The sequence below is a fragment of the Lycium barbarum genome, chromosome 8 (assembly GCF_019175385.1).
Source record: "Lycium barbarum isolate Lr01 chromosome 8, ASM1917538v2, whole genome shotgun sequence".
NCBI lineage: Eukaryota > Viridiplantae > Streptophyta > Magnoliopsida > Solanales > Solanaceae > Lycium > Lycium barbarum.
In genome coordinates this window covers 131874078-131897757 of record NC_083344.1, presented here as the reverse complement: position 1 = coordinate 131897757, position 23680 = coordinate 131874078, and the positions used below count along the sequence as shown (strand labels likewise).

Genomic DNA, 23680 nt, shown 5'->3' with positions numbered 1-23680 from the left:
GTTTTCAATAGACCCTCAGCTCAAATATCTTATGCAAATATCTAGAATGAAAGAACCAGTTATATTGGAAGATCTCATCAAATTCACAAGCTAATAGGTACCATTTAGTACAAGACTTCATAAAAGGATCTTTTTTGGTAAATGAGCAAAAGGTTGGAGCAAGGTCTGCGTACACACTACTCTCCCAGACCCCACTGATTGGATTACACTTGGTATGTTGTTGAACAAGAACCACAGAAAGAGAGAAACATCAAGAATAATCTTATTAGTATTCACAAATCAAATGTCTAGAAATGCACCTTCTTACTCACATGAATTGAAGCTTCTAAAATGCTTTTCCCAATTCAAACAAGAATAAGAAAGAAACTAGGAACAGCTTCGTGTGAGCATTTGAGATCTAACAAAAGAGCATGAAACAAACAAAGATTTAAGGCATAGAACATGGTAGGTACTCTGCAATTAACTTAGTACTCCCTCCGTCCCAATTTATGTGACACCATTTGACTTGACTAGGAGTTTTAAAAAAGAAAGGAGGACTTTTGAAATTTGTGGTCCAAACCAAGCCTTAAATATTTGTGTGGTTGTAAATCATCACATAAAGTTAAATTGCTTTTAAATATAGAAAGGTGACATTCTTTTTGGGACAAACTAAAAAGAAAGACGTGTCACATAAATTGGGACAAAAGGAATATTCAATAATGCAAGATAACAGAGAGGTTCTGAAACAGAGAAGCAAATGAATGCTGTTCAGGTCTTAGATTAAATTTATCCGGTCAAAGTCCAAAAGCAGGCATAGTTGTTGTTGTAAAGTCCAAACGCTCTTAAGCTTTATACTGCGGGCAATGTTACTCGGACTCTCCAAAACTACTGTAGTACCTATATCGGATCCTCCAAAACTGCACTACTTTTGAAGGATCTAACACACATCTGACGGCTTTTTTGAAGAGTCCAAGCCACATATACTATTAGATGCAGAACAACATAGAAGACTTCTTCAATTATTGAAGAATATAAAGAGTTTCTGTACTTATGAAAGGAGGTTAACTTCAAAACACACTGATGATTTATCCTTAAGCTAGTGACATCCAAAAACATTATCAATACCAATAACCAGAGAATTTGAATGGCAATTAGTAACATTTCAATGCTCACAGAAATACCAAACCAAGTAAGCCACTGGAAAGAATCATATGGAACAAAATTCAATTTATTGAGGACATCAAAAGCTGGTATACCAATAGAACTACCACTTGCATGGTTATTTACAGAGGTCAAGACAAATAAGCGTGATTATTTAAGCAAGTTTTTTCATATGACTTGCAACTTGAAAGCTTGGACCAGCCGGATAAGGGAACTAATGGTAGAAGACTAAGCAGCAAACTGGAAAAGGTATTTTGAAACTCAAGGAAAAGAGTACATTTCCTACCGAATATGCCTAACGAAAAAGCTCAGGAATATCAATACCATACGGGGGAAGGGGGGCATAAGAAGAACACTAATCAATTTAGCCGCCTCCTCCTAGGTGCACGTGAATCTCCACTATCCACATCTGAAATTCTGGAAGCATCATTTCTTCTTCTGGAAGATGATGTAGAAAGGGAAACCCTAGAATCTATTTCAGCAGCAGTATCCACTGTTTGACTCTCTGAGTGTATAACAGCAGCAATACTCGAAACAGAATCTCTATCATCAACTGGTAAAGGCTGCTGCTCCTGATTCCTCTCCACAGTATTACCACGGAAGTATGGTTCAACCAGCCTACCACCAGAACCAAAAGCGGAAGCAATATTGGCATAATTAGCAGCTCGATGTGAATTCGATCTACGGAGTAATAAAGAGGAAAGACGACGACTTTCCCACACGTCTGAGTTAGTCGGACTCGTCTGTGTCAAGTCAACCACGTCATCAGAAGGAATCACGGGATTCTGTTCTCTGCGAAGTCCCCTGGAAGTAAGAATACGGTTGAGCAGTGAGCTGCTTCGCTCAGGTAATTCATGAGAACCTTCCGGATTATTCTGCTGCAGCTGAGACAAATCAAATCTATTTCCAAGACGGCGAATCATTTCTTCCATAGGAATAGTAAATGCTGTCCTTTGAATAGTTTGCCTCCAGCTCTCGACACGCCTTGCTTGAGGCCTATGAGGGATTTTCAGATTCGAATCCTCTTCAGGTGGGTCACGTACACCAGTTCCCCGGCCATAAATTGGGATTACATTCTTCATAGTCACTTCCCCTTTACAAACAGGGCATTCCTTCGCATCCGAATGGAGATGTAGCCAACGATAAAGACACGGCCAACAAAACAAGTGACCACAACAAGTAACAACAGGTTCTTTAGACAAGTCCAAGCATATATTGCAATCAAAAAAGCTTCCCCCTTCCTCACTATTACCTTTTTCATTGTCTTCTTTTTTCCCCAGAATCTCATCATTCAAATACCCGTTATTGTTATCACATGTATTTTCCACTTCAGTTGGTCTCTCCTCGGGAACAACATCAACATCACCTGTTTGTGATTCACTCCTACCAATGAATTCCATCGCAATATTTCTCGCTTCTGCAGGGACGGGTATGTTCCTCAAGGCTGAACGCCATCTACTCCTCCTTTGCCTAACAACTTCCCTAAACCGATAGCCATCTAACAAATCCTCTAAATTCATATCCTCAATGGGAAATGAAGCAGGAACAGGCTCAGAATCATCAGTAGGACTTTCAACAGGTCCCAAATTCAGATCAAGATTCATCGTATTCGGTGTACTATCCCCCATATCAATTCAACCAATACAAAATAAAATACAAGAAGCTCCAAAGACTCAAGCTTTCCCACTATACCAAATGAAAATCAAGATTCCCTTTTATTAAAAACCTTCAATCTTCACATTCATCCAATAACTTCTACTACTTACCAACTCAAGAAAAATCAAACCCAAATTCAATCAGCTAAATTTGAGCAGAAACCCTAATTTTTCTCAGGTCAGACAAAAAAAAAATTGAAAAAAACCCAAATAATTTATAAATCAAAACCAACACCAAGTAGACCAACAATTCTAATAAAGTTACAATCTTTTTTAGGTAAATCAAATTAAGAACAAAAAACCACCAATTTATCACAAGAAAATGAAAAAAAAATCCAAAAGGGTCACCAAGATTATGAACCCAGATGAGAAATTCAACAATCAATTGAAAACCCACAATTTAGAACTCATTTTTCCAAAATTAAAATCAATTTAAATTTAGGGTTTTTTTGTTTAACAAAGTAAACAAGAATAAAGATAGAGTGAAAGAAAAGACCTTTGAGTTACCAAGATTGGATTTTGATGAAAGAAATCAGCATAATTTGGCTATAATTGCAATGAGATTAGAGCAATTTTTAGTGGAATTTTCATTTTTGAGTGAATTAGGGATCTGGTCCACTAGAAAGAGATTTTGTGTGTAGTAATAAAATAATAATAATAATAATAATAATAATAATAATAATACGGGTTTAATTTTGACCCGAGAGAACCAGCTCAGATACAGAGAAAGCGGGAATTGTCTATAGGTACACGTAAGCAATTTTTTTGGTAATTTTCTCACTTTCTCAAAGGGTTTGTGTGGGTCTGGATTCATGCCACGTCATCATCCAAGTAGGCCAGTGGGTCCAGTTGGACAAAAAAAAATTAGTATGATCCTGTTTGGATGGGCAAGCCTATAAGCTGTTTGCATTTTGTAAGCTAAAAAAATAAGTTGGGTAGTCTAACTTATTTTTTTTGGCTTATAAGCTGTTTTCAGCTTATAAGCTGCTTTAGATAAGCTAAGTCAAATGGGCTCAATTATTTTTTTGAGCTTATTTTAAGCACAAATGACTTTAAGCTGGCCAATCAAACACTCAAAAAGCTGAAAACAGCTTATAAGCAACTTATAAGCCAATCCAAACGGGCTCTATATGTAAAGCGTAGGTATACTTCAAATGGTGAGAGAACTTCTGAAAAATGGACTTTAAAATGTTTTAAAGTTGCGGCCTTTAATGATGATGGACATTACATGCACCATGTTAAGAGTATTTTTTGAGTTGTTTTAGTCAAACAACTGGTATAAGATTCAATGATTAGGCGAGATAAGTATGGAGACGACAGAGTGACGGTGTGGGACTCGATTTACTGTCATTGACTGTCTGTAGCCAGTTTATAACTATCTTTACTTGAGACACATACAAAAAAAAGTTTGTGGACTTTGATGGAGGGAAATACTCGGGATGAAGTGGGTGGTATACAGTGAATCTTCAGATCCATGAATTTAATGGCCACGTGAAAATTTTGAGTGAGAGATTATTGGGTGCGCAAATAAAATTTTCTTATTGATAGTTGAAAAGAAAAGATCTTCTAAAAAAATCAGGTGAACTTGATAGAAAGCCAATGATATCACATTATGTTACATAAGCCATTTTAGACCGATATAAAAAAAAAAAACTTTTATTGACTCGAGCCTTGTTATATCGAAAATTCTTCAAAGTGTAAATAATATCAAAAGAAGAATGTGACATGTATCAAGCTCAGTGATAGTGTAGACTATCGATGAATGGCAAGATTAGGGTTCAGATTTCTAATTCTCAATTTGAAAATTAAAGTTATTGCTATTACTAAAAACGGGATTAAGAAAAGGTTATGGTAAGAACTGAATCTGATGAGTCAAATTTAAACTAAAGTTCCCAAGAAAATAAGTTATAATCAAAACATCACATTTCCTTGTATCCACCCTCTTTTATAAGTCAGCAAGAGAGATAATGATTTACAATGCTAAAGTCTTTGACATATGGTTTTGTACAGACGTTGACGCACAATAACTTGGAAAATTGTAAGATGCATGAAGCTGCTAAGCCCCCAATTATTGGGCTTCAGATCAGTTGTACATAGTCCAGTTGAGAAATTTAGTGGGTTCAGCACTTCAGCTAAATCCAACATTTTCGCGACGTCGATATATATATATATATGTATGATCTTAAACTATATTATTTTTGACTAGCGAAGTGGTTAAGGAAATTATACTGTGTTTTGCGCTGGTCAATAATTACAGAGAAAAAACAATTTGACTTAACATATAGTGGCGGACGGAGAGAGTAATTACTGTAGGATTTGATCGAACCCGATATCTTCGATATGGTATCCTATTTTGACTATATAATTCTAAACGTGTAATAGTTCAGTGATACATAATATAGTTGAGGAGATTATTGTCAAAGAATAAAATGTTTGACTCCTCAAATAGTGGCGATGGAGAGCGTAGTTATTGGGTTCAACCAAACCCAACATTTTTGACGCGACGTCTGGATCAGTGTTTTAAAAGGCGGGGGCGTTTTACATACGCCTCGACGAGACGTAAGCCCCATGGGTATTTAATTTTTAGTATTTCTTAAAATAATATAATTACAACAAATATTTTTAAATAGGTAAAATTACATAAAAAATAAAAGAAAACTGTAAATAAATGATATATATATATATATATATATATATATATATATATATATATGTATGTATGTATGTATGTGTGTGTGTGTGTGTGAGCGCGCGCGCGCGCGCTTGATCCTCACAAAAAAATGATCAAAGCAATCCATTATACACCGCCTATAACTTGTAATTATATATAACATAATTTTACAAGTATAAACAATACAATGAAATAGAAGCTATTATGAAATGAAAAACAATTCTAACATTTTAACTTTCAAACACGGAAAAAAACACAGTTTCTTAAAACACTATTACTATCATACTATTCATTTTATCTCCCTATAAGCAAATAATCAATAAAATTTATCAATATTACAATTAAAACATAACTTCTTCATGAACAAAAAATAAAATTATATGATAATTCTGATACATAGGACTTATGACCAATGACAAGTGAAAATGTACAATTCCGCTATGTGTTTTTTTTTTTTTTTAAATTAAGTGATATTCACCCTCACGATGTTCTCAAATAGTAAATATCTAATACTACGACTTGTTATATGAGTTACACCCAATCTTCTATTTCTATAGATGAAAAACTATTAAGTATCATTATTTTGTTAAACAATTATGAGGGTGAATGATTTTAATTAAGGAATTTAAAATATAATTTGTGTAAGAACTGTTAGGCGAGCCCTGGGCATTGGGCGTTAGGCGTGTTTAGGGCGTACGATTGGGCGCTTAGGGCGTAAGCCTCATAGGAACTAAGCCCCGCACGTTAGCCCCAGGGCGTTTTGCCACTGCCCTGCCCCGAGGCGAGCCCCGGAGCGAGTCCTGACACTGCCTTTTAAAACAATGGTTTGGATAAATCAAAAATCACTAAAATTTCAATGTATATGAAATTGTTAATACATAATTTCAAAAGTGTAAAAATTCAGTGATCATAATTCATAAGAGCATAGAGGCCAAACCCATCAAATTAAAATCCCAATCCTCAAATAGTTATTAATAATTATGTTACAATAAGATGAAATAACGGAATGCACTAATAATTAATCTAAACAAATAAAACTTCCTTCAATTGACTCTCTTACAGTCTGATCTAATTTCTCCATTAGTCCCTGTTAATGGACTAATATTCCCCATATTAATCATTGACTCCACAAAGCTCTGAAAAAAGGCATTTTTGTTAGTGCTAAATGTGATAACAATAGTGGAAACTGCTGATGCACCATTTGCTGAAAATAACTCTTGATCTGACTGCAAAAGACCTTTGTTATTCTGCAAATTTGCAAAATAATTGTTGTCGAATTTATTTGGAGTTGTAAGATCAAGATTTGCCAAAGCAGTTGGACTTCCATTTTGTGGACATATTTTCAATAATTTGGCTAAGTAAGCTTTGTTTAATGTGGGATCAGGATTTCCAGTGCCACTGAAATTGTAAAGCCGCACACTGAATACACGACATTCTGCACGTCCAAATGTGTGAGCACCTAATGCAGGGAAAAACATAATGTCAACAAAATTGTATATTAATACATACAAATTTTATCGCTGAATAGCAAAAGTTCGTAGTTAATCCAGGGGGCAGATTAACGAAAATTATTAGCTATGGACTATTTAACGACAAATTAATGACTAATATTATCATTAATACTTTTTTTCTTGTAGTTATACAGTTGATGATTCATATAGTCAACCTATATTGCTAATGCCTGAAATATCGCTCGTTGATATTCTGAGAGTGTGTCGGAAGTTATTTTCATGTCAAATGTTTTCCATAAAAAGTATTTTTCGGTGTTTGGTTAGTGATCAGAAAAATATTTATTTATGAAACATACAGGAAAAGTTGATAAGAATTTGAACAAATTAAAGAGTGTTTTGATAGAAAATGTTGTGATAATTGAATACCCAAAAGTTATTTCCTAACAGAGAACATTTTCCTGAAAAGATAACTTTCATCACACCGAACACCCCCTTATACATTGATTTAATTTATCAGTATCAATAATATTATAATTTGTTGTACCTGGTAAGCTGCTTTATGCTATAATCTCATTTTTTATGTACATTTATTTTAATTATTTTTTGGATAACTTGATATTATAAAACCGTAATACCTGATAAAGCGACTAAATCAGTAATATTAAGCCCAACGGCAGAAAACTTTGTAGTAATGTTGTTTATGTCTTCAAAAGGAGAAGGAATAGAAGTATTAGCTCCGGCTTGATTTGCAATTTTGCTGTCTCTTCTTCCCAGTAACACATTCCATGAAGGACCACCTGCCTGCACCCCATTAAAATAATGAGATTTAAAAAAAAAAAAAAAAAAAAAAGACTTTATAGCTCTTCTTAACATTTTAAAAGAAAAAGATGATAATCGTTTGGACAATATTTGGTCGTACATGGTTGAAAAAAGATTTGTTTCATTATTAGGTTGTAACTTTTATTTGGAAATAAAAGTTGAAGTTTTGCAAGTGAAATAACTATTCAACTTGAAATAAACTCCTTAACAGGGACAGAACTATCTGTGTGTTTACCGATTTGACCAAAATTAGTAACTTTGGTTCAGATTCTGTATTTGTATTTAAAAAAATCATTTAATATGTATAAATTATTTATCTAGAATCCAATAACTAGTAAGCTGCCTTTTTTTAATTTCAAAATTTTAGCCCCCGTTTGGCCATAAAAATTATTCACTTTATTCTGTATTTTTTTTCACTTTTTTCCGAAATCAGCGTTTGGCCATGAAAACTCAAAAAACTTGTTTTTTCAGAAAAAAATTCACTTTTTTCGCCTTTTTACAACTATATTTCACCAAAAACTACAAGTTCAAAAACTATGGCCAAACACAACTTCAACTCCAAAATTCCAAAAAAAAAGTGAATTTTTTTTGGTATCTATGGACAAACGGGGCCTTAGTTTCGTCTCCGTAGTCCTTAAGCAAGCAAGTTCTTTAATATTTCATTAGTGTTTCAAATACATAGTAAAGTTCAGTATCTGCAAACGATGTTGCTCGGACTCTCCCGAAATATCGATGAAAGTGTATAGTAATCCTGGAAAAATAGTGTATTTTTTGAAAAATTTGTCACGAATATAACAACATTTTTGAAAAGTTCATATAACATAGTAAAGCAAAGCACGCTGAACTTCAACTTGTAAATAATGATTTTTAGTATTTGCATGTTATGTCATGACAAAATTAAACATCCAAAATTATTACTAATAAGTGAATAATGTCACCTACCAGAGAAACTGAGGCTTCAGCAGCAAGTGCAAGAATGTCAGCACAAGAGACAACACCGGGGCAACAATTCTCAACTGCAGTCTTAATTTTGTCAACAACATTGAAACCTCTCAGGGAATTAGCATTTGGAGCTGCATCTTTCTCACTCACTATTTTGGCTGTTGCATTATTATCCAACAATATTGATGCATCACATCCCTGCTCGTTAACAAAAAAGGAGGGAAAAAAAAGAAGATTAATCTCCTTAGAAATCAGCTCAAGTTTCAAGATCATATAAAAAGTAGTGGCGGATTCAGAATTCAAACATCGTACGGGTTTTGAGCACAAGCAGGTTTAGAATTTTTAGTTTATAGGTTCTGGATCATAATTTTTTTTGCTTACTAACTTCTGGATAGAATATGAGTTAATGCATATAAATGAATTTTTAAACATAAATGCAGAATTTGAGTCAAAACGACTGAGTTCTACTGAACTCGTAACTGCGTAACGATGGCTCTAGCCCCAGGTTAGAGAATGAGTTCTAAAATGTGTATATATCTTACTTATCCGTCACTGCCAATGAGAAAGAATTAGAAAATTGACAAGAAAATATTGGCAACATTACATTAACAAAACAATCATGGAAATGAAGTCGAATGAGGCTAGCACCAATCCGTGCATCAGATTTCAAAGCTTGCTGAAGTACACTTCGGACAATGTTGGAAACATTTGGACATGTACATGAATAAAAATCAGAATTCAACTGAGCATTTGATTTGGTGAAAAAGCTGAAAACTACAAGCAAAGAGAATACTGCTGCTAAGAAATTAAAAGAAGAAGAAGAAGAAAACATTTTTGTTTGGTTTTCTTAAAGCTAGATAACTTTTTGCTTCGTTCGATAACTAGCTAGAGATCTAAGCACTCAATATATAGGGAAAGGATTTAGCTTATGTGTAATGCAAATGTGTAAATTTTTACAGTATCAATGTAATTTTAACATATTATTCTGTAGCAGAGTCAGAATTTTTATCGAGGGGAGTCAAAATGTAAAGAAATATATATACAAAGTGTCAAGAAGATTTCACATATAAGTATATAATACTGAAAAAATATTTTTGATCTATTTAATCAGTATAATTTTATGGGGAAGGAGTATCAATTGACTTTCCTTAGACAATTATTAGTGTGTTTAACATGTAATACTCTATCTTACTTAGCATATCACTAATTAAGTCCACTTATTAAATACGAACGAGTACCAATTATTTTATAGTATCAGTGCATAAATATTACACTCTTTGAAAAAAAGTGCATGCTTAATTTTTTTATTTTTTTATTTTTTATGGACAATTTCAGATAGTGGGGAGCTAGCATATGACACATACTAGTTAACGTGAACTCAATAACTTTTGTCGAGATCATGTATATGCGTTAAGAGATCTATCAAATATTATAATTATTATTATATATTAATTTGAAAAAACTATAAAAACTCATAATTTGAAATTCTAAATCAGCCATTATAATTTGTCCTTAGTTTCAGACGTCATAATCAAAAAAGGAAATTAGTGGTCTCAGGATGTTTTTCTTTCTCTACTGTATCTCTCGTGACACTGGAAGCAACTACAACTAATTCACCAACAATATTGTTTTTTTCTTAAGCAAAGGCAAGAAAACAAATGTAGTATAGACATTTGACAACTATTCAACATAAAGTAACACCTTAACAGAATTCTTCAAATTTCTTGATTTCAAGTTAAATCAATTTTATGAAACAACTTCCTGAAATTAAAAGTTTCAGCTGAAACCAGCTTTACACATCAAAGAAATTCCATATTTGATTTAACAATTTAGCATAAAGTATTGAAAGGTTCTCTATAATTAAAGGAAAATCAACATGTGGACCTTCTTGGTTCCTTCCGACAATAAAACTGTTGTTGATGATTATAACGCGGTAAAGAAATAACTAAAATTAAGATTAAGTTAAAAAGATAGATTTGAGGTTCACACTTTTTATTACCCTATTTGACTAATTGTTTGATTTTCCAAAGATCACAAATTTATGATCTTAACACAACAAGATAACTTGTACTTTTGTATTTACTCTAACAATGAATATACAGTACGAATTTCATAAAAAGAGTCAAGTATGTTTTTTAAAGTTTCCAAGTGAATAATACAAATGCATGTTAATTAATAGGGAAAATACATAAAAAAAAAACCCCAACGTATACTCGGATTAATTATGTCGCACCTAACCTTTGCGGGCGACCTATTACTCCCCTGACCTTATTTTTTCTGTATTTTTGTACAATTTTTTTACTGACGTGGCAAAAAAAAAAAAATTGAAGCCCAGTTGCACAGTGGAGAGTGTTGCACACTGTTACACCTCTCATTTTCATACGTTGAGTTTCGCCGAATGCTAATTGTCCTAGCCTTGGGAAGTAGGATAATTTTTTTTCGAGGCCATGGGGTTAGATATGTCCATCTTGGGTATATAATGGAGAAAAACCATGTTTAGTAAGCCTCGGGAAGGTTTAAGACTTGTCGGATCATCGGAGTTAAGTTTCGGTGGAAGTTGGGTAAAATATCACATTCTGGCGCACTTTGCGGCGCAACATGCGAGCAGCAAATACGCTTTGCGGCCACGCAGTTGCACATCAAAGTGTGACAATGAAAATTGGTGTTGTGCGCGGTCTGCGACACAACATGCGGCTCGCAAAGCATGCTTTGCGTCTAGCAAAGCTTGCCGCATGTTGTGTCGGTCCAGAATTTTCTGGACCACTATATATAGACAAACTCGACCCAAAAATCATATTTTCACCATTTTGGTCATAGAAACCTCTAGAACACTCTCCATTATTCATCCACAAGAAACCAAGGGAAATCCATGATCAACTACACCAAAACCACGAAATCAAGTGTATGAAACCTAATAAAAGTTTATCTACACCAAGAAATCTCAAAGGAGGTAGACTGGGGTTTTTTATACAAAAAGAGAAATTCCCACTCAAGGTTTATTCATCCATTATCTAAGGTGAGTTTTATGATCATTCTTGGTTGTTTAAGGTGGTGAAAGTTAAAAACACATGGATTGTAGAAAAATATAGGAAATGGGTCATGAATGTGTGAATAGTGACATTATTGGGTAAAGGTTTGGATCGAATTATGAATATTCGTATGTTGTGGTTGTAAGTATGTTGTGAATGACATTTAGACCATGAAATAAGTATTATATATGGGAAAACGTGATAGTGAACTATAACCACAATTATGGAGAAATTGAAGACGAATTGTGAAATGCGGATAATGTAGATGAATGATGATTTTTGTCTATTATATTGTGAATGTTGTTATGAACGTTTGGGAGTTGATATAGAATATGGGGAAAGTAGTATAAACAAAGGAAATGCTGCCCAATTTTCTTTAGCTTTAGTAAGCACATTTAAGTAATCGATTGGCTAATGTTCATACGACTTCTCTTGAAGGTAGAAACGTGAGCATCAAAGGAGAATAAGCAAGCGATAGATTAGTTAAACGAAAAAGGTATGTAAGGCTATTCCCTTTCCTTCAAAGGCATGACTCTTGTTTCATAATTTCTTCCCTATACTTCCATGACCTTACATCCCTAAAGATGAAGTTTGAAGAACTTTGAGAACTTCTTACGAGTTACGTTCCATAACGATAAATACGACAATGATGACTTCATGATGTAGATATTTCTATGCTTATGATTTCATTGATACTATTTGTCCTTGTTGCCTCACCTCAAAATATTAGTTCTTTCAAGGTGAGACTTACGGTGAGGACGACGCCATAATGTAATCGGAGGTTCACGACCTTACGTCACTCTGATAAAGTGCATTTTTGTTTGGGCTCTCATGCATGCTACGTATATTATATGTGTATATGATATGTATATTTATATAGGGGATATGGGGAAAGGTGAGGCGCTATAGACGCATAACCACCTGATCAGTTGGTATCTTATGATATCATCCCGGACGCGGGATGCCCGGACGCGGGATATATGGGTAATGGATGGGGCCGTTCGTTCCGCGGCAAATTATTGATATATGATGATATATGGATCGGGCTGCACGTTCCGCAGCAATACATGATATGGTGACATTTTTACGAGCTTGCATGCATGACTCCGCCTTAAGAGGCAAGCAGTCGCCGGTTATCTTCTTATCTTTATTTTATTTTCCTGTTCTCTTGTATTTTATGATGCATGCCTTACATACTCAGTACATTGCTCGTACTGACGTCCCTTTCCTTCTTGGATGTTGTGTTCATGCCCACAGGTAGACAGGGAGACGATTCAGCTTCCTAGGAGCCAGACCAGCTTGTACCGGAGCACTTCCATACTCCGGAGGTGCAGTTTCTGATGTATTCTTTTGTGTTCATACTTGGATATGATGGGGTCCTGTCCCGTCTTCATGACTTCAGAATTTTAGTTAGAGGCTCGTAGACACTCATGTGTGGGTAGTGGATGTTGTGTAACCCTCATTGTACATTCTGTATATTATTCTTTTGCCGTCGCGAGGGCTTATGTATATATATATATGTGGACATGTTTTATGGAGTTTATACGTGTACAGGTTAAGACGATAGTAGCATGATGCGTGGTGCTCGGTAGTCAGCTCCGGGTGTCCGTCATTGCCCACTGGGCGGGTCGTGACACACACTCTCCGCCACATTGGTGCCACGCTGATGCCACGGTACTGCCACTTTTCCTTTTTTGTTTTCATTTATTTTTTCTTTTATTAATTATATTTACACTAATTAACCATTAAACCATTAATTTTTGTCTTCTTCATTACTAAACTCTTCTTCTTCATCACTAAACCCTTCTTCTTCTTCTTCATTTCAAGAAATGCATCAACCCATTTTCTTCCTCCATTAGCACACACACATTCAACCCATTTTCTTCCTCCATTAATATACATACACACACATTCAACCTATTTTCTTCCTCCATTAACAACACACATTCAACCCATTTTTTTAACTCATTTTCTTCCTCCATTAACACACACACATTCAACCCATTTTCTTCCTCCATTAACACACACATTCAATTTAATTGATGTGCCACAGATTTGTGGCACATTTGACGTTTTTTTACTAAGAATTTTGGTTGTTTTCAAGTAAGTCTGGTTCTCGTTAATATGTTTTGTTGTGTTTTAGGTAAACAATGGCCCAAAAGCAAAAAGTTCTTTAAATAGGCTTAAAAAACGCACAACAGAAAACTGACAAAAGTGCCCCGATAGCAAGATCGACGGACCGTCGATCATTCGACGATCCGTCGATTTATTTGTCTTTTGTAACTTCAGCACTGTGTACCGTTCGATGGTGCCGTCGACCAGTTCGACGCTCCGTCGAGTATTCCGTCTTTTCTCCTCTGTTGAGAGATTCTTCTTGACGACACAAACGACGAAATGTCAATCAGTTCGACGCTTCGTCGATGCCTCCGTCCTTTGTCGTCTTCAACTTGTCATCACTGGAAAATCAGGCTTGTCGACGATTCAAAGGACGGTTCGTCGACTGATCGACGGACCGTCGATTCTCATTTCTGGCAGATTTTTCTGTTGTTCTTTGCTTTTTGCTTTTGGGCCATTGTTTACCTAAAACACAACAAAACATATTAACAAGAACCAGACTTACTTGAAAACAACCAAACTTCATAGTAAAAAAGCGTCAAATGTGGCACAAATCCGCGGCACATCAATACCCCCAACTTAGGATCTTTGCTTGTCCTCAAGCAAGTCAGACAAAATTAATCATCAATCATAAAGATCTTATTTTCAAGAAACATTCAACCCATTTTCTTCCTCCATTAAAACTCATTTTCTTCCTCCATTAACACACACGCATTCAACTCATTTTTTTCCTCCATTAACACACACATTCATTTGAAGGCAAATCAAACACCAAAATATCTCCTCCACCGAAATGGCATTATGTTTTAATGGGTCAGACCCATTTTCATATTGGTGCTGTTGCTGCTGCTGCTGCGGCGGGGCGGCGGCGGCAGTGGTTGAGGAGAAAGAAGAAGAAAGAGAAAAAAGAGAAAGAAGAAGAAAGAGAAAAATAAATTTCACTTAACAATTGAAATGTGGAAGAAAGGGAGGGTGGAGGTGGGTGAGAGGATAAAATATAAATAAATTTTTAAAAATTATTTTTTATTAAAATATAAAAAATATTTTTATTGCTTTCACTCGCCATAATTTTTTTTTGCCACGTCAGTCGTAAATGGTACAAAAATACAGAAAAAATAAGTCCGGGGCCGGGGGGGGGGGGGGGGGGAGGGGTAATAGGTCGCTTGCAAAGGTTGGGTGCGTCATAAATATAATTAATCCGAGTATACGTTGGGGAATTTATGTATTTTTCCTTAATTAATAGCAGTAACTTTGTATACAAACATTTTTAATTTATTCTTGCTTATCCAGTATATAAAAAGTTGAGAAGCCTTTTCCATCCTGTAATTAGCACACTAATTACAGCCTCGTTCATCTTAATTATTTATGTGACATAATCAGCATGAAATTTAATAAAAAGAGAGCTGCTAAATTATCACATTAATTTGGCCCAAATTTGGCCACACCTATATAAAGACCATCATAATCTTTACTTGTAGAATTTCCATGCAAATTTTGAATTAATGAACTTTGGGAGGAAAGGGTAGAAATGACATAGATCAAGCATAAATTATTTAATTTAACCTAGATATTCATGTGAATTTATTGAACTACCCTCATTTGGGCCATTGTGGCCAAAATTAGTGTGGCACAAAGACCTTTCCGATGATGATTTTTGAAATTTAAAGACACAACACAAGGTCGAAACTAGTTAATTCCAATAATTACTCAATCAAAATATTGACTTTTAAATTAAAGCGAGAAAAGTTCATTACAGTTTACGCGGACTAAAAGTAAGATTAGTGGCATAAACAATTTAACGTTACTGGAAAAAAAAAACCCAATGATTATGAAGTACTATTGCTCTTTAATTTTAGTCATGACCCTTTTAAACAAAAAAAATCATGAAACAACATAAAAGTCGGTTAATAATTAAGTCAAATTTTATAGAATTATTTTTTGATATTAAAATTATAATTAATCACAGGAGATTATATATCTCTTCAACAGATTCAGGGTAGCACCAAAGCGAAAAAAAGGAAGTATATATGAAAATATCTATGACATGGATATTATCGATAAATTCCAGTATGCGTGGAACATATAGAACTAGTGGTAGTTATTAGGGCTGCATATCGTTCGGTTCGGTTCGGATTTTAAAATTATCGGTTTAACTTAATGGTTATCGGTTTGTAGACATATTAAACCGATAAAGAATCGTTAAAATATCGGTTAATGGGTTATCGGTTAATCGGTTGTTGTATGTTATCGGTTCGGTTATCGGTTTAACCGTTAAGATTTCACACAACAAAAGAACGGAGAGAAGGGAGTAAATAGAAGGCTGATAGTGTCATCACACTGATTGCAATTTGCAAGGCAAATCAGGAAGTCATAATGGAAACTGGGAAATTACCTTTCAGTATTTAGAAAGAAGCACTGCAATACCGAATCAAATAAATCAAGAAAGTAACTTTATTCACCTAATAAACAGCCTAGATCCAAGATCACAGTGTACAAGCAAATCTGCTTGAGGGGCTTGAGAATCATCATGAATGAGTAAGATGTAAGAGAGGCTTAAAGAGAGGCGTTTTATGAAATGAAATGAAGTAACCCTAATTGTAGTGTAAGTGACTTAATATATATGAAAGGGTAGAAGTGTAATTAATTAAATTGTTATCGGGTTATCGGGTAACCCGTTAACAAAAATGGTCAACCCGCAACCCGACCCAATAAGCCAATAACCCAAAAACACCATCCGGTACCCGAACCGGTAATCCATTAACCCGAACCATTAACCCAATAACTTAATAATCGGTTCGGGTTATTGGTTTAACCGTTAACATGCACAGCCCTAGTAGTTATTACGATTCAAGCTCATTATACTCATTGTGCGCCTTGCTTTAACAAAACTTAACGGTTTAATTTGTCTTTTAAGCTATGTTATCGTTGGGAAGCGCACATATCATATGAATTGTGTTAAATTTGACAATTCTGTTATACCTTCTAAAATTCTTCACCTTCCTCTTCTTATGAGATTCATCTAAGGTGTAAGTGAGTGTAACACTCTCTGTCTCTCTCTAATGTCTGGAACTCTCTCTCTCATTCTCTAACTCTAGTTCTTCCCTCATCGTCTAGTCTCTCTCTCTCTCTCTCTCTCTAACGGCTGGTTCTGTGTTCCTCTCCATCTTCTCCGGCGAGTCTAATGGCCGCCGTCATCGCCGTCGAACCACCCTTAAATACCGTCTCCGTCGTCGTACACACACATATATACACATATATTCGTTGTATATTGTGTATCTACATGTCCACTTCGTAACCCTAGGGTTTTGGATTGTTAATAGTTAATTTGATTTTTGTGTGGATTTGTGTTGATTTGAATGGATATGACCTCGTCTTCTTCATCAATGGCAGAGTCATCGTGTTCTCTCCATCTTCTCCGCCGAGTTCTAACTGCCGCCGCCACACACTAATCGAAAAAGGATTAGATCGGTAAGGCCCAGATCTGACCGGAAAATACACTGTATTGTTGTATACATACAGTGTATTTTGTATTTCGTCAGAGATCTAAAGTGTATTTTGTGTTTTTCGCTTGTATTTCGAAGGAGATCTTTTTGTATACAAATGAATATAGTAAATTTGAAGTGTATTTTATTTCTTGTATGTCAAATCCGAGTGTATTTTGAGTGCATCATTTTTTTGTAGTATAAAATACAATGTTTCTTTATGTATTTTTCTCTTGTATTTTGAAGGAGATTTTTTTTTTTTTTTTGTAAACAAATGAATACAGTGAATTTTGTATATAGTTGAATATCCTTGTATTTTTTTGCATTTATGTTGTTTGAATACAACCGAATTTAAATACAATAAATTGAATATAGTGTAAAAGTAGTTACGAATGAATACAACTGAATTGAATTGAATATAGCGAAATACAACCGAATTTAAATACACATTACTGTAGCTACGAAATATAATTAGCAAAAGTATAGCTATGCCTAAAAAAAACCCCCCAAAATGTAATCATTTGTGTAAGTTGCTCAAATCTGAGTAGTGAACTAAAAATATTTTTGCATAAATCAACTAAATCTATGTGCAAAGAATAATAATAATAGTGGACTACATATTTTAGTTTTTTCTCTCTCTCCAAACGCATGAATGTTTGCCTCAATCCACAATTAGGACTTGAAACTATAAATTAATAGTGGACGAGTTGGAAATTCAATGCCTAATAGAATTCGGTCTTCTATTCTTCTTCTCTTATATATCAAACTTTTGCTTAAAAGTCTGTTTGGCCAAATTTTTAAAATCAACTTATTTTTAAATTATTTATAAAAAAGTACTTTTAGTGAGAATAATTTGTGTTTGATCAATTAATTTAAAAAATACTTTTGAGTAGCAATTAGTGTTTGGCCAAGTTATTAAAAATTGCTTCCAAATGTATTTTCTGTAAAGTAATTTTCAAAAAAGTGTTTTGGGGGAATCACTACTTTTTTAGCTTATAAGAAACACTTATTTTCTCCCAAAAGCTTGGCCAAATATAAATATCAAACTTATAGAGCTCGGTCTTCTCTTTTTTCTTCCCTTAAATATAAACTTTGTCTTATATATCACTGGATATATTTACTTAAATATGATGCACGTGAACTCATGATCTTGTCGTAAAATTAGATATTTTATATACATATTTTATAGAACGAGTATTAATAGTAGTTTTTGGGCCCAATATTTCAATAAGGTTAAATAGCACAATTGGTTAATCTTAAGTTTCTTTAACCTAAGAAACCAAGATCGATTCCCCAGTTGATACTTTTTCTTTTGTCTTCTTTTATGCGGCGCCTCTTCACATCATCACGTAGACCAAAGCGCTTTAAATTGTAAGCTTCTTTCCTCTTTAATTTCAGTTTATTTCTCATCTAAACATAAAATTCATAAGATTTGCAAGTTGAATGAATCAACATTGTCATAACTCATAAGAAAGAACTTCAACTTCAATCAGAGGCGAAACCATGATTTGAACTTTATGAAGAATTCTAAATATAAGGATAGTGACATTATGTATTATTAATTGGGTTCTGATTTTTTTTTTAATGAATTTCTTAATATGAATAAGGGTTTGAACTGAAACTATTGGTCAGCTGAACCGTACATCGGCTTACTGATTTTAAAAATTAAATATGTTTGTGTATAGCACGGTTTGAACCCATGACGTGTGCACTTGATGTTGCGCTCTTACCACTAGACCATAGCCAGCTATTGGAGGCAAAATTAGGGCTTGAAATTGTAAGCTAATTTCCTTTTATTTCATTTATTCACAATTTTGGAATAGTGGCAGAGTTGAAATTTTACTAAAGGAATTCAAATATAAAGATATGAAGAGGGAAGGGATTCAACATTTACTATCTATAGAAAAAAACCTCGTATATATAATGTAGTTTTTCAATGAGGGGGTTTCGAATCCCCTTGTGGTACCCTAGCTCAGCCCATGTTTTGGAGATGAGAAGAATAATGTCTTGAAATTGGAAGAAGAAGAAAAATTTAAAAGTTCAACTACAAAGAGAAGAAATTGAGTCTTGGTCACTACCCAGTGTAATCCCACAAAGAGAAGAAATTGAGTACCTTATCAAAATAATACATGCGTGCTATGTACTTGAGTTGTATTTCTAGATGTTAGAATAATAAGTAGAGATGCCAACAAATTCTATGATTCTCTTGATAGTACAATGTTGGATTGGCCAGCTATTAAATTTTAGGCTTGAATTGAGGTTGTAATAAAGCAATTTTTTTAAATAAAAATGCTACTCATGCTTGTTAGGGGTGGACCCAGAGGGTTACGTGCGGGTTCATGGGACCAGTAACTATTGCTCAAATCCTGTATGTGTATTAAAATATCCACTAAATATCTAGAAATATTTGTATGTGAACTTACTTATTATTGTATATTAACTTAAGTTCGTTGTAAGAACCCATAAATTTCAAATCGTGGATTCTTGTGTATAACTGCTTTCTCGATACAAGCTGCTAGTGATGATCAATGGTTGTACTTATAGATTTGCTTGTGATTGCTCTTGAATTAGCCCCCTATTCATTGTGCTCTATACCTTGTTTTGGCAGGGTGAAAAGATATCATGTTGCATTGTTGACTCTGATCCTCTTTGCTGCCACAAACTTATTGTTTTTGGTTTGTCGTGCAGGACCATTGGTTGACAATGAGTTCGGGTTGCGATCCTACTATGTCCAATTCAACAAATAACTTGAGCCACGGAATTGACAAGCAGTACCTTGCTTCTCCCATTAAGAATATGGTGGACAAGTATCAACTTATTCCAGAATTCCTAAAGGTGAGAGGATTGGTGAAGCAACACTTGGCTTCCTTCGATTACTTTGTTAAGACAGAAATAAAGAAGATTGTCCGCGCGAATTATGAGATTAGATCGATACGAGACCCCAATATTTATGTTAGGTACCGGGATGTCCATATTGGTGAACCGTCAATGATTTATGATGGTGTAACTGAGAAACTAAGTCCACAGAAATGCAGGTTATCCAACCTTAGCTATGCGGCTCCAATTTATGTCACAGTTGACTACACAACGAAAGGAAAAGGGCAGTTATCATTGGCAACAAGGAAGGTTATCATTGGAAGGATGCCTATTATGCTAAGAAGTTGTTGTTGTGTGCTATATGGGAAAGATGAAGAACAACTAGCAAAACTTGGAGAATGCCCACTTGATCCAGGAGGATATTTTGTTATCAAAGGTACCGAGAAGGTAATTTTAATTCAAGAGCAGCTCTCAAAGAACAGGATAATAATTGATACAGATAAAAAAGGTTGTGTACAAGCATCTGTTATCAGCAGCACAGAAAAAACAAAAAGCAAAACAATTATAAAAATGGAGAAAGAAAAGATATACTTAGAGTTGAATATGTTCAAAACCAAGGTCCCCATAATGGTTGTCATGAAGGCCATGGGTATGGAGAGCGATCAAGAGGTCCTACAAATGATAGGAAGAGATCCTCGGTTTAGTGCTCTGCTTTTGCCATCAATCGAGGAGTGTGCAAATCTGAACGTGTATGCGCAACATCAAGCATTAGAGTTCCTCGAGAGTGATAAGATGCTTAAAATGTTTTCATATTCTGCTGGTCTAGTTGAGAAGGGAGCCCGAGCTTTAAGTATTCTTCGTGACATATTTCTTGCAAATGTTCCAGTCCATCAGGATAATTTCCGCAAAAAATGCATTTATGTTGCAGTAATGATGAGGCGCCTGATGGAAGCAATTTTAAACAAGGATGCAATGGATGACAAGGACTATGTGGGGAACAAACGATTGGAGCTCTCCGGTCAGCTACTGTCTCTCCTTTTTGAGGATTTATTCAAGACGATGAATGATCAAGTTAGGAAGGAATTTGATGCTAGCCCCAATGCTTTGGACATTTTAAGTTTTATAGGCAGATATCAGGGTATTACTGAGGGCCTGGAGAGAACCCTATCTACAGGCAACTGGGATGTTAAACGATTTAGGATGCACAGGAAAGGCATGACTCAGGTAGTTGCTAGGTTATCATACATCGGAACGTTGGGCCACATGACGAGGATCTCACCACAGTTCGAAAAGTCTAGAAAAGTTAGTGGTCCTAGAGCACTGCAACCTAGCCAGTTTGGCATGCTTTGCCCTTGTGATACCCCAGAAGGTGAAGCTTGTGGATTGGTGAAAAACCTGGCCTTGATGACACATGTTACGACCGATGAGGATGAGCGCCCTATTAGTTTTTTGTGCTACTGCTTGGGTGTTGAGGACTTGGAACAACTTTCAGCAGAAGAACTTCACATGCCAAGTTCTTATCTCATCATATTAAATGGACTTATTCTAGGCAAGCACAAGTATCCACAACGATTTGCTAATGGAATGAGGAAGCTACGGAGGGCTGGTAAAATCGGGGAGTTTGTAAGCATCTTTGTGAATGAAAAGCAGCGTTGCATCTACATTGCTTCAGACGGTGGACGCGTCTGTCGTCCACTTGTAATTGCTGACAAAGGTGTTTCCAGGATCAAGGAGCAGCACATGAAAGAGTTGAGGGATGGTGTGCGTGACTTCAACAGCTTTCTAAGGGATGGTTTGATAGAATATCTTGATGTCAACGAGGAGAACAACTCATTGATTGCTCTATATGAAAAGGAGGCCACACCAGAGACAACTCATATTGAGATTGAGCCTTTCACAATATTAGGTGTTTGTGCCGGTTTGATACCTTATCCTCATCACAATCAGTCCCCTAGGAATACCTATCAGTGTGCTATGGGCAAGCAGGCAATGGGAAACATTGCCTATAACCAGTTGAATCGCATGGACAGTTTGCTCTACTTTTTGGTGTATCCTCAACGCCCTTTACTGACTACAAGAACTATCGAGCTGGTTGGGTATGATAAACTAGGGGCTGGTCAGAATGCCACTGTTGCTGTGATGAGTTATAGTGGCTATGACATTGAGGATGCAATAGTAATGAACAAGTCTTCTTTGGATCGAGGTTTTGGACGTTGCATAGTGATGAAAAAATACTCAGCCTTATGTCAGAAATATAAGAATGGGACATCAGATAGAATAATTAAACCACAGCGTCAAGGATATGAAGCTGACAGGATGCAGATTCTGGATGATGATGGAATGGCTGCTCCAGGAGAAATTATTCGACCTCATGATATCTATATCAACAAGGAGTCCCCTACAGTCACGCTGACGCCAGTCACGTCTCCTATGGGCTTGCCGGATAGTGCATACAAGCCAAGTAGACAAACTTATAAAGGCCCTGAAGGGGAGACAGCTGTCGTTGATAGAGTGGCTCTTCACTCAGATGAAAACAACAATTTAAGCATCAAATTTATGATCCGTCATACCCGCAGACCTGAGATTGGTGACAAGTTCAGCAGTAGACATGGGCAGAAAGGAGTCTGTGGCACCATTGTACAACAGGAAGATTTTCCGTTTTCTGAACGTGGCATCTGCCCTGATCTTATTATGAATCCTCATGGATTTCCAAGCCGAATGACAGTGGGAAAGATGATAGAGCTTCTTGGAAGTAAAGCTGCAGTTTCATGTGGTAGGTTTCATTACGGCAGCGCTTTCGGAGAACCCAGTGGTCATGCAGACACGGTTGAAGCTATCAGTGAAACTCTCGTAAAACATGGCTACAGCTATAATGGCAAGGACTTTCTTTATTCAGGTATTACTGGTATGCCACTACAAGCATACATCTTCATGGGACCAATATATTACCAAAAGCTGAAACACATGGTCATAGATAAAATGCATGCTCGGGGGAGTGGGCCTCGTGTTATGATGACGAGACAACCTACCGAAGGAAGGAGTAGAAATGGAGGTTTACGTGTGGGAGAAATGGAACGTGATTGCTTGATTGCATATGGTGCAAGTATGTTGATATACGAGCGTTTGATGATTTCAAGTGATCCGTTCGAGGTTCAGGTTTGCCGAAAATGTGGTTTATTGGGATACTACAACTACAAGCTGAAGAGTGGATTTTGTTCCATGTGCAAGAATGGGGAAAATATGTCTACAATGAAGTTGCCTTATGCATGCAAACTCCTAATCCAGGAGCTCCAATCAATGAATATTGTCCCGCGATTAAAACTAGCGGAAGCTTGACTATAGTGTCGTATGTATTTCGAGTATGATGCTTCCTATTTATCTTAGGCCTCCGCTCTGAAAGTAGCAGTATAATTAGTTTCTCGTTAATTTTTTGTCGCACCTTATCAATTGACCTTTGTTTTCTACCCTGCTTCCTCTTAGGTTTCTCTGTTCTGATTGCCTATATTTTTTCTTTTTCTTTATTTATAACATCACTTTTTGTTTTATGCGACGATGATTA

The 23680-nt window shown here is 35.5% G+C and overlaps 3 protein-coding genes across 3 annotated transcripts; 1 reads left to right on the top strand and 2 right to left on the bottom strand.

Moving 5' to 3' along the window:
• Positions 1–1191: 1191 nt before the first annotated feature.
• On the bottom strand, positions 1192–3431 carry LOC132607526 (uncharacterized). The gene has a single exon (XM_060321537.1). It carries the CDS (start codon positions 2766–2768, stop codon positions 1500–1502), a length of 1269 nt encoding a protein of 422 aa, XP_060177520.1. The 5' UTR covers positions 2769–3431; the 3' UTR covers positions 1192–1499.
• A 2975-nt stretch (positions 3432–6406) lies between these two features.
• On the bottom strand, positions 6407–9574 carry LOC132607525 (peroxidase A2-like). The gene is made up of 4 exons (XM_060321536.1): positions 9283–9574; positions 8679–8876; positions 7553–7718; positions 6407–6925 (listed from the first exon to the last, which is right to left on the bottom strand). Exons 1-4 carry the CDS (start codon positions 9508–9510, stop codon positions 6510–6512), a joined length of 1008 nt encoding a protein of 335 aa, XP_060177519.1. The 5' UTR covers positions 9511–9574; the 3' UTR covers positions 6407–6509.
• Positions 9575–18564: 8990 nt separating this feature from the next.
• LOC132607524 (DNA-directed RNA polymerase III subunit 2-like) lies at positions 18565–23671 on the top strand. The gene is made up of 2 exons (XM_060321535.1): positions 18565–18675; positions 19993–23671. Exon 2 carries the CDS (start codon positions 20008–20010, stop codon positions 23455–23457), a length of 3450 nt encoding a protein of 1149 aa, XP_060177518.1. The 5' UTR covers positions 18565–18675; positions 19993–20007; the 3' UTR covers positions 23458–23671.
• The last annotated feature ends 9 nt before the right edge of the window (positions 23672–23680 follow it).

Excerpts from the sequence above, each read along its gene's own strand:
- LOC132607526 (XM_060321537.1), bottom strand. The coding sequence starts at position 2,768 with ATGGGGGATAGTACACCGAATACGATGAATCTTGATCTGAATTTGGGA.
- LOC132607525 (XM_060321536.1), bottom strand. The coding sequence starts at position 9,510 with ATGTTTTCTTCTTCTTCTTCTTTTAATTTCTTAGCAGCAGTATTCTCT. Across the intron at positions 8,877-9,282 it reads TCCATGATTGTTTTGTTAAT|GGATGTGATGCATCAATATT; the intron begins GTAATGTTGCCA and ends GTTAACGAGCAG. Across the intron at positions 6,926-7,552 it reads TGATTTAGTCGCTTTATCAG|GTGCTCACACATTTGGACGT; the intron begins GTATTACGGTTT and ends TCCCTGCATTAG.
- LOC132607524 (XM_060321535.1), top strand. The coding sequence starts at position 20,008 with ATGAGTTCGGGTTGCGATCCTACTATGTCCAATTCAACAAATAACTTG.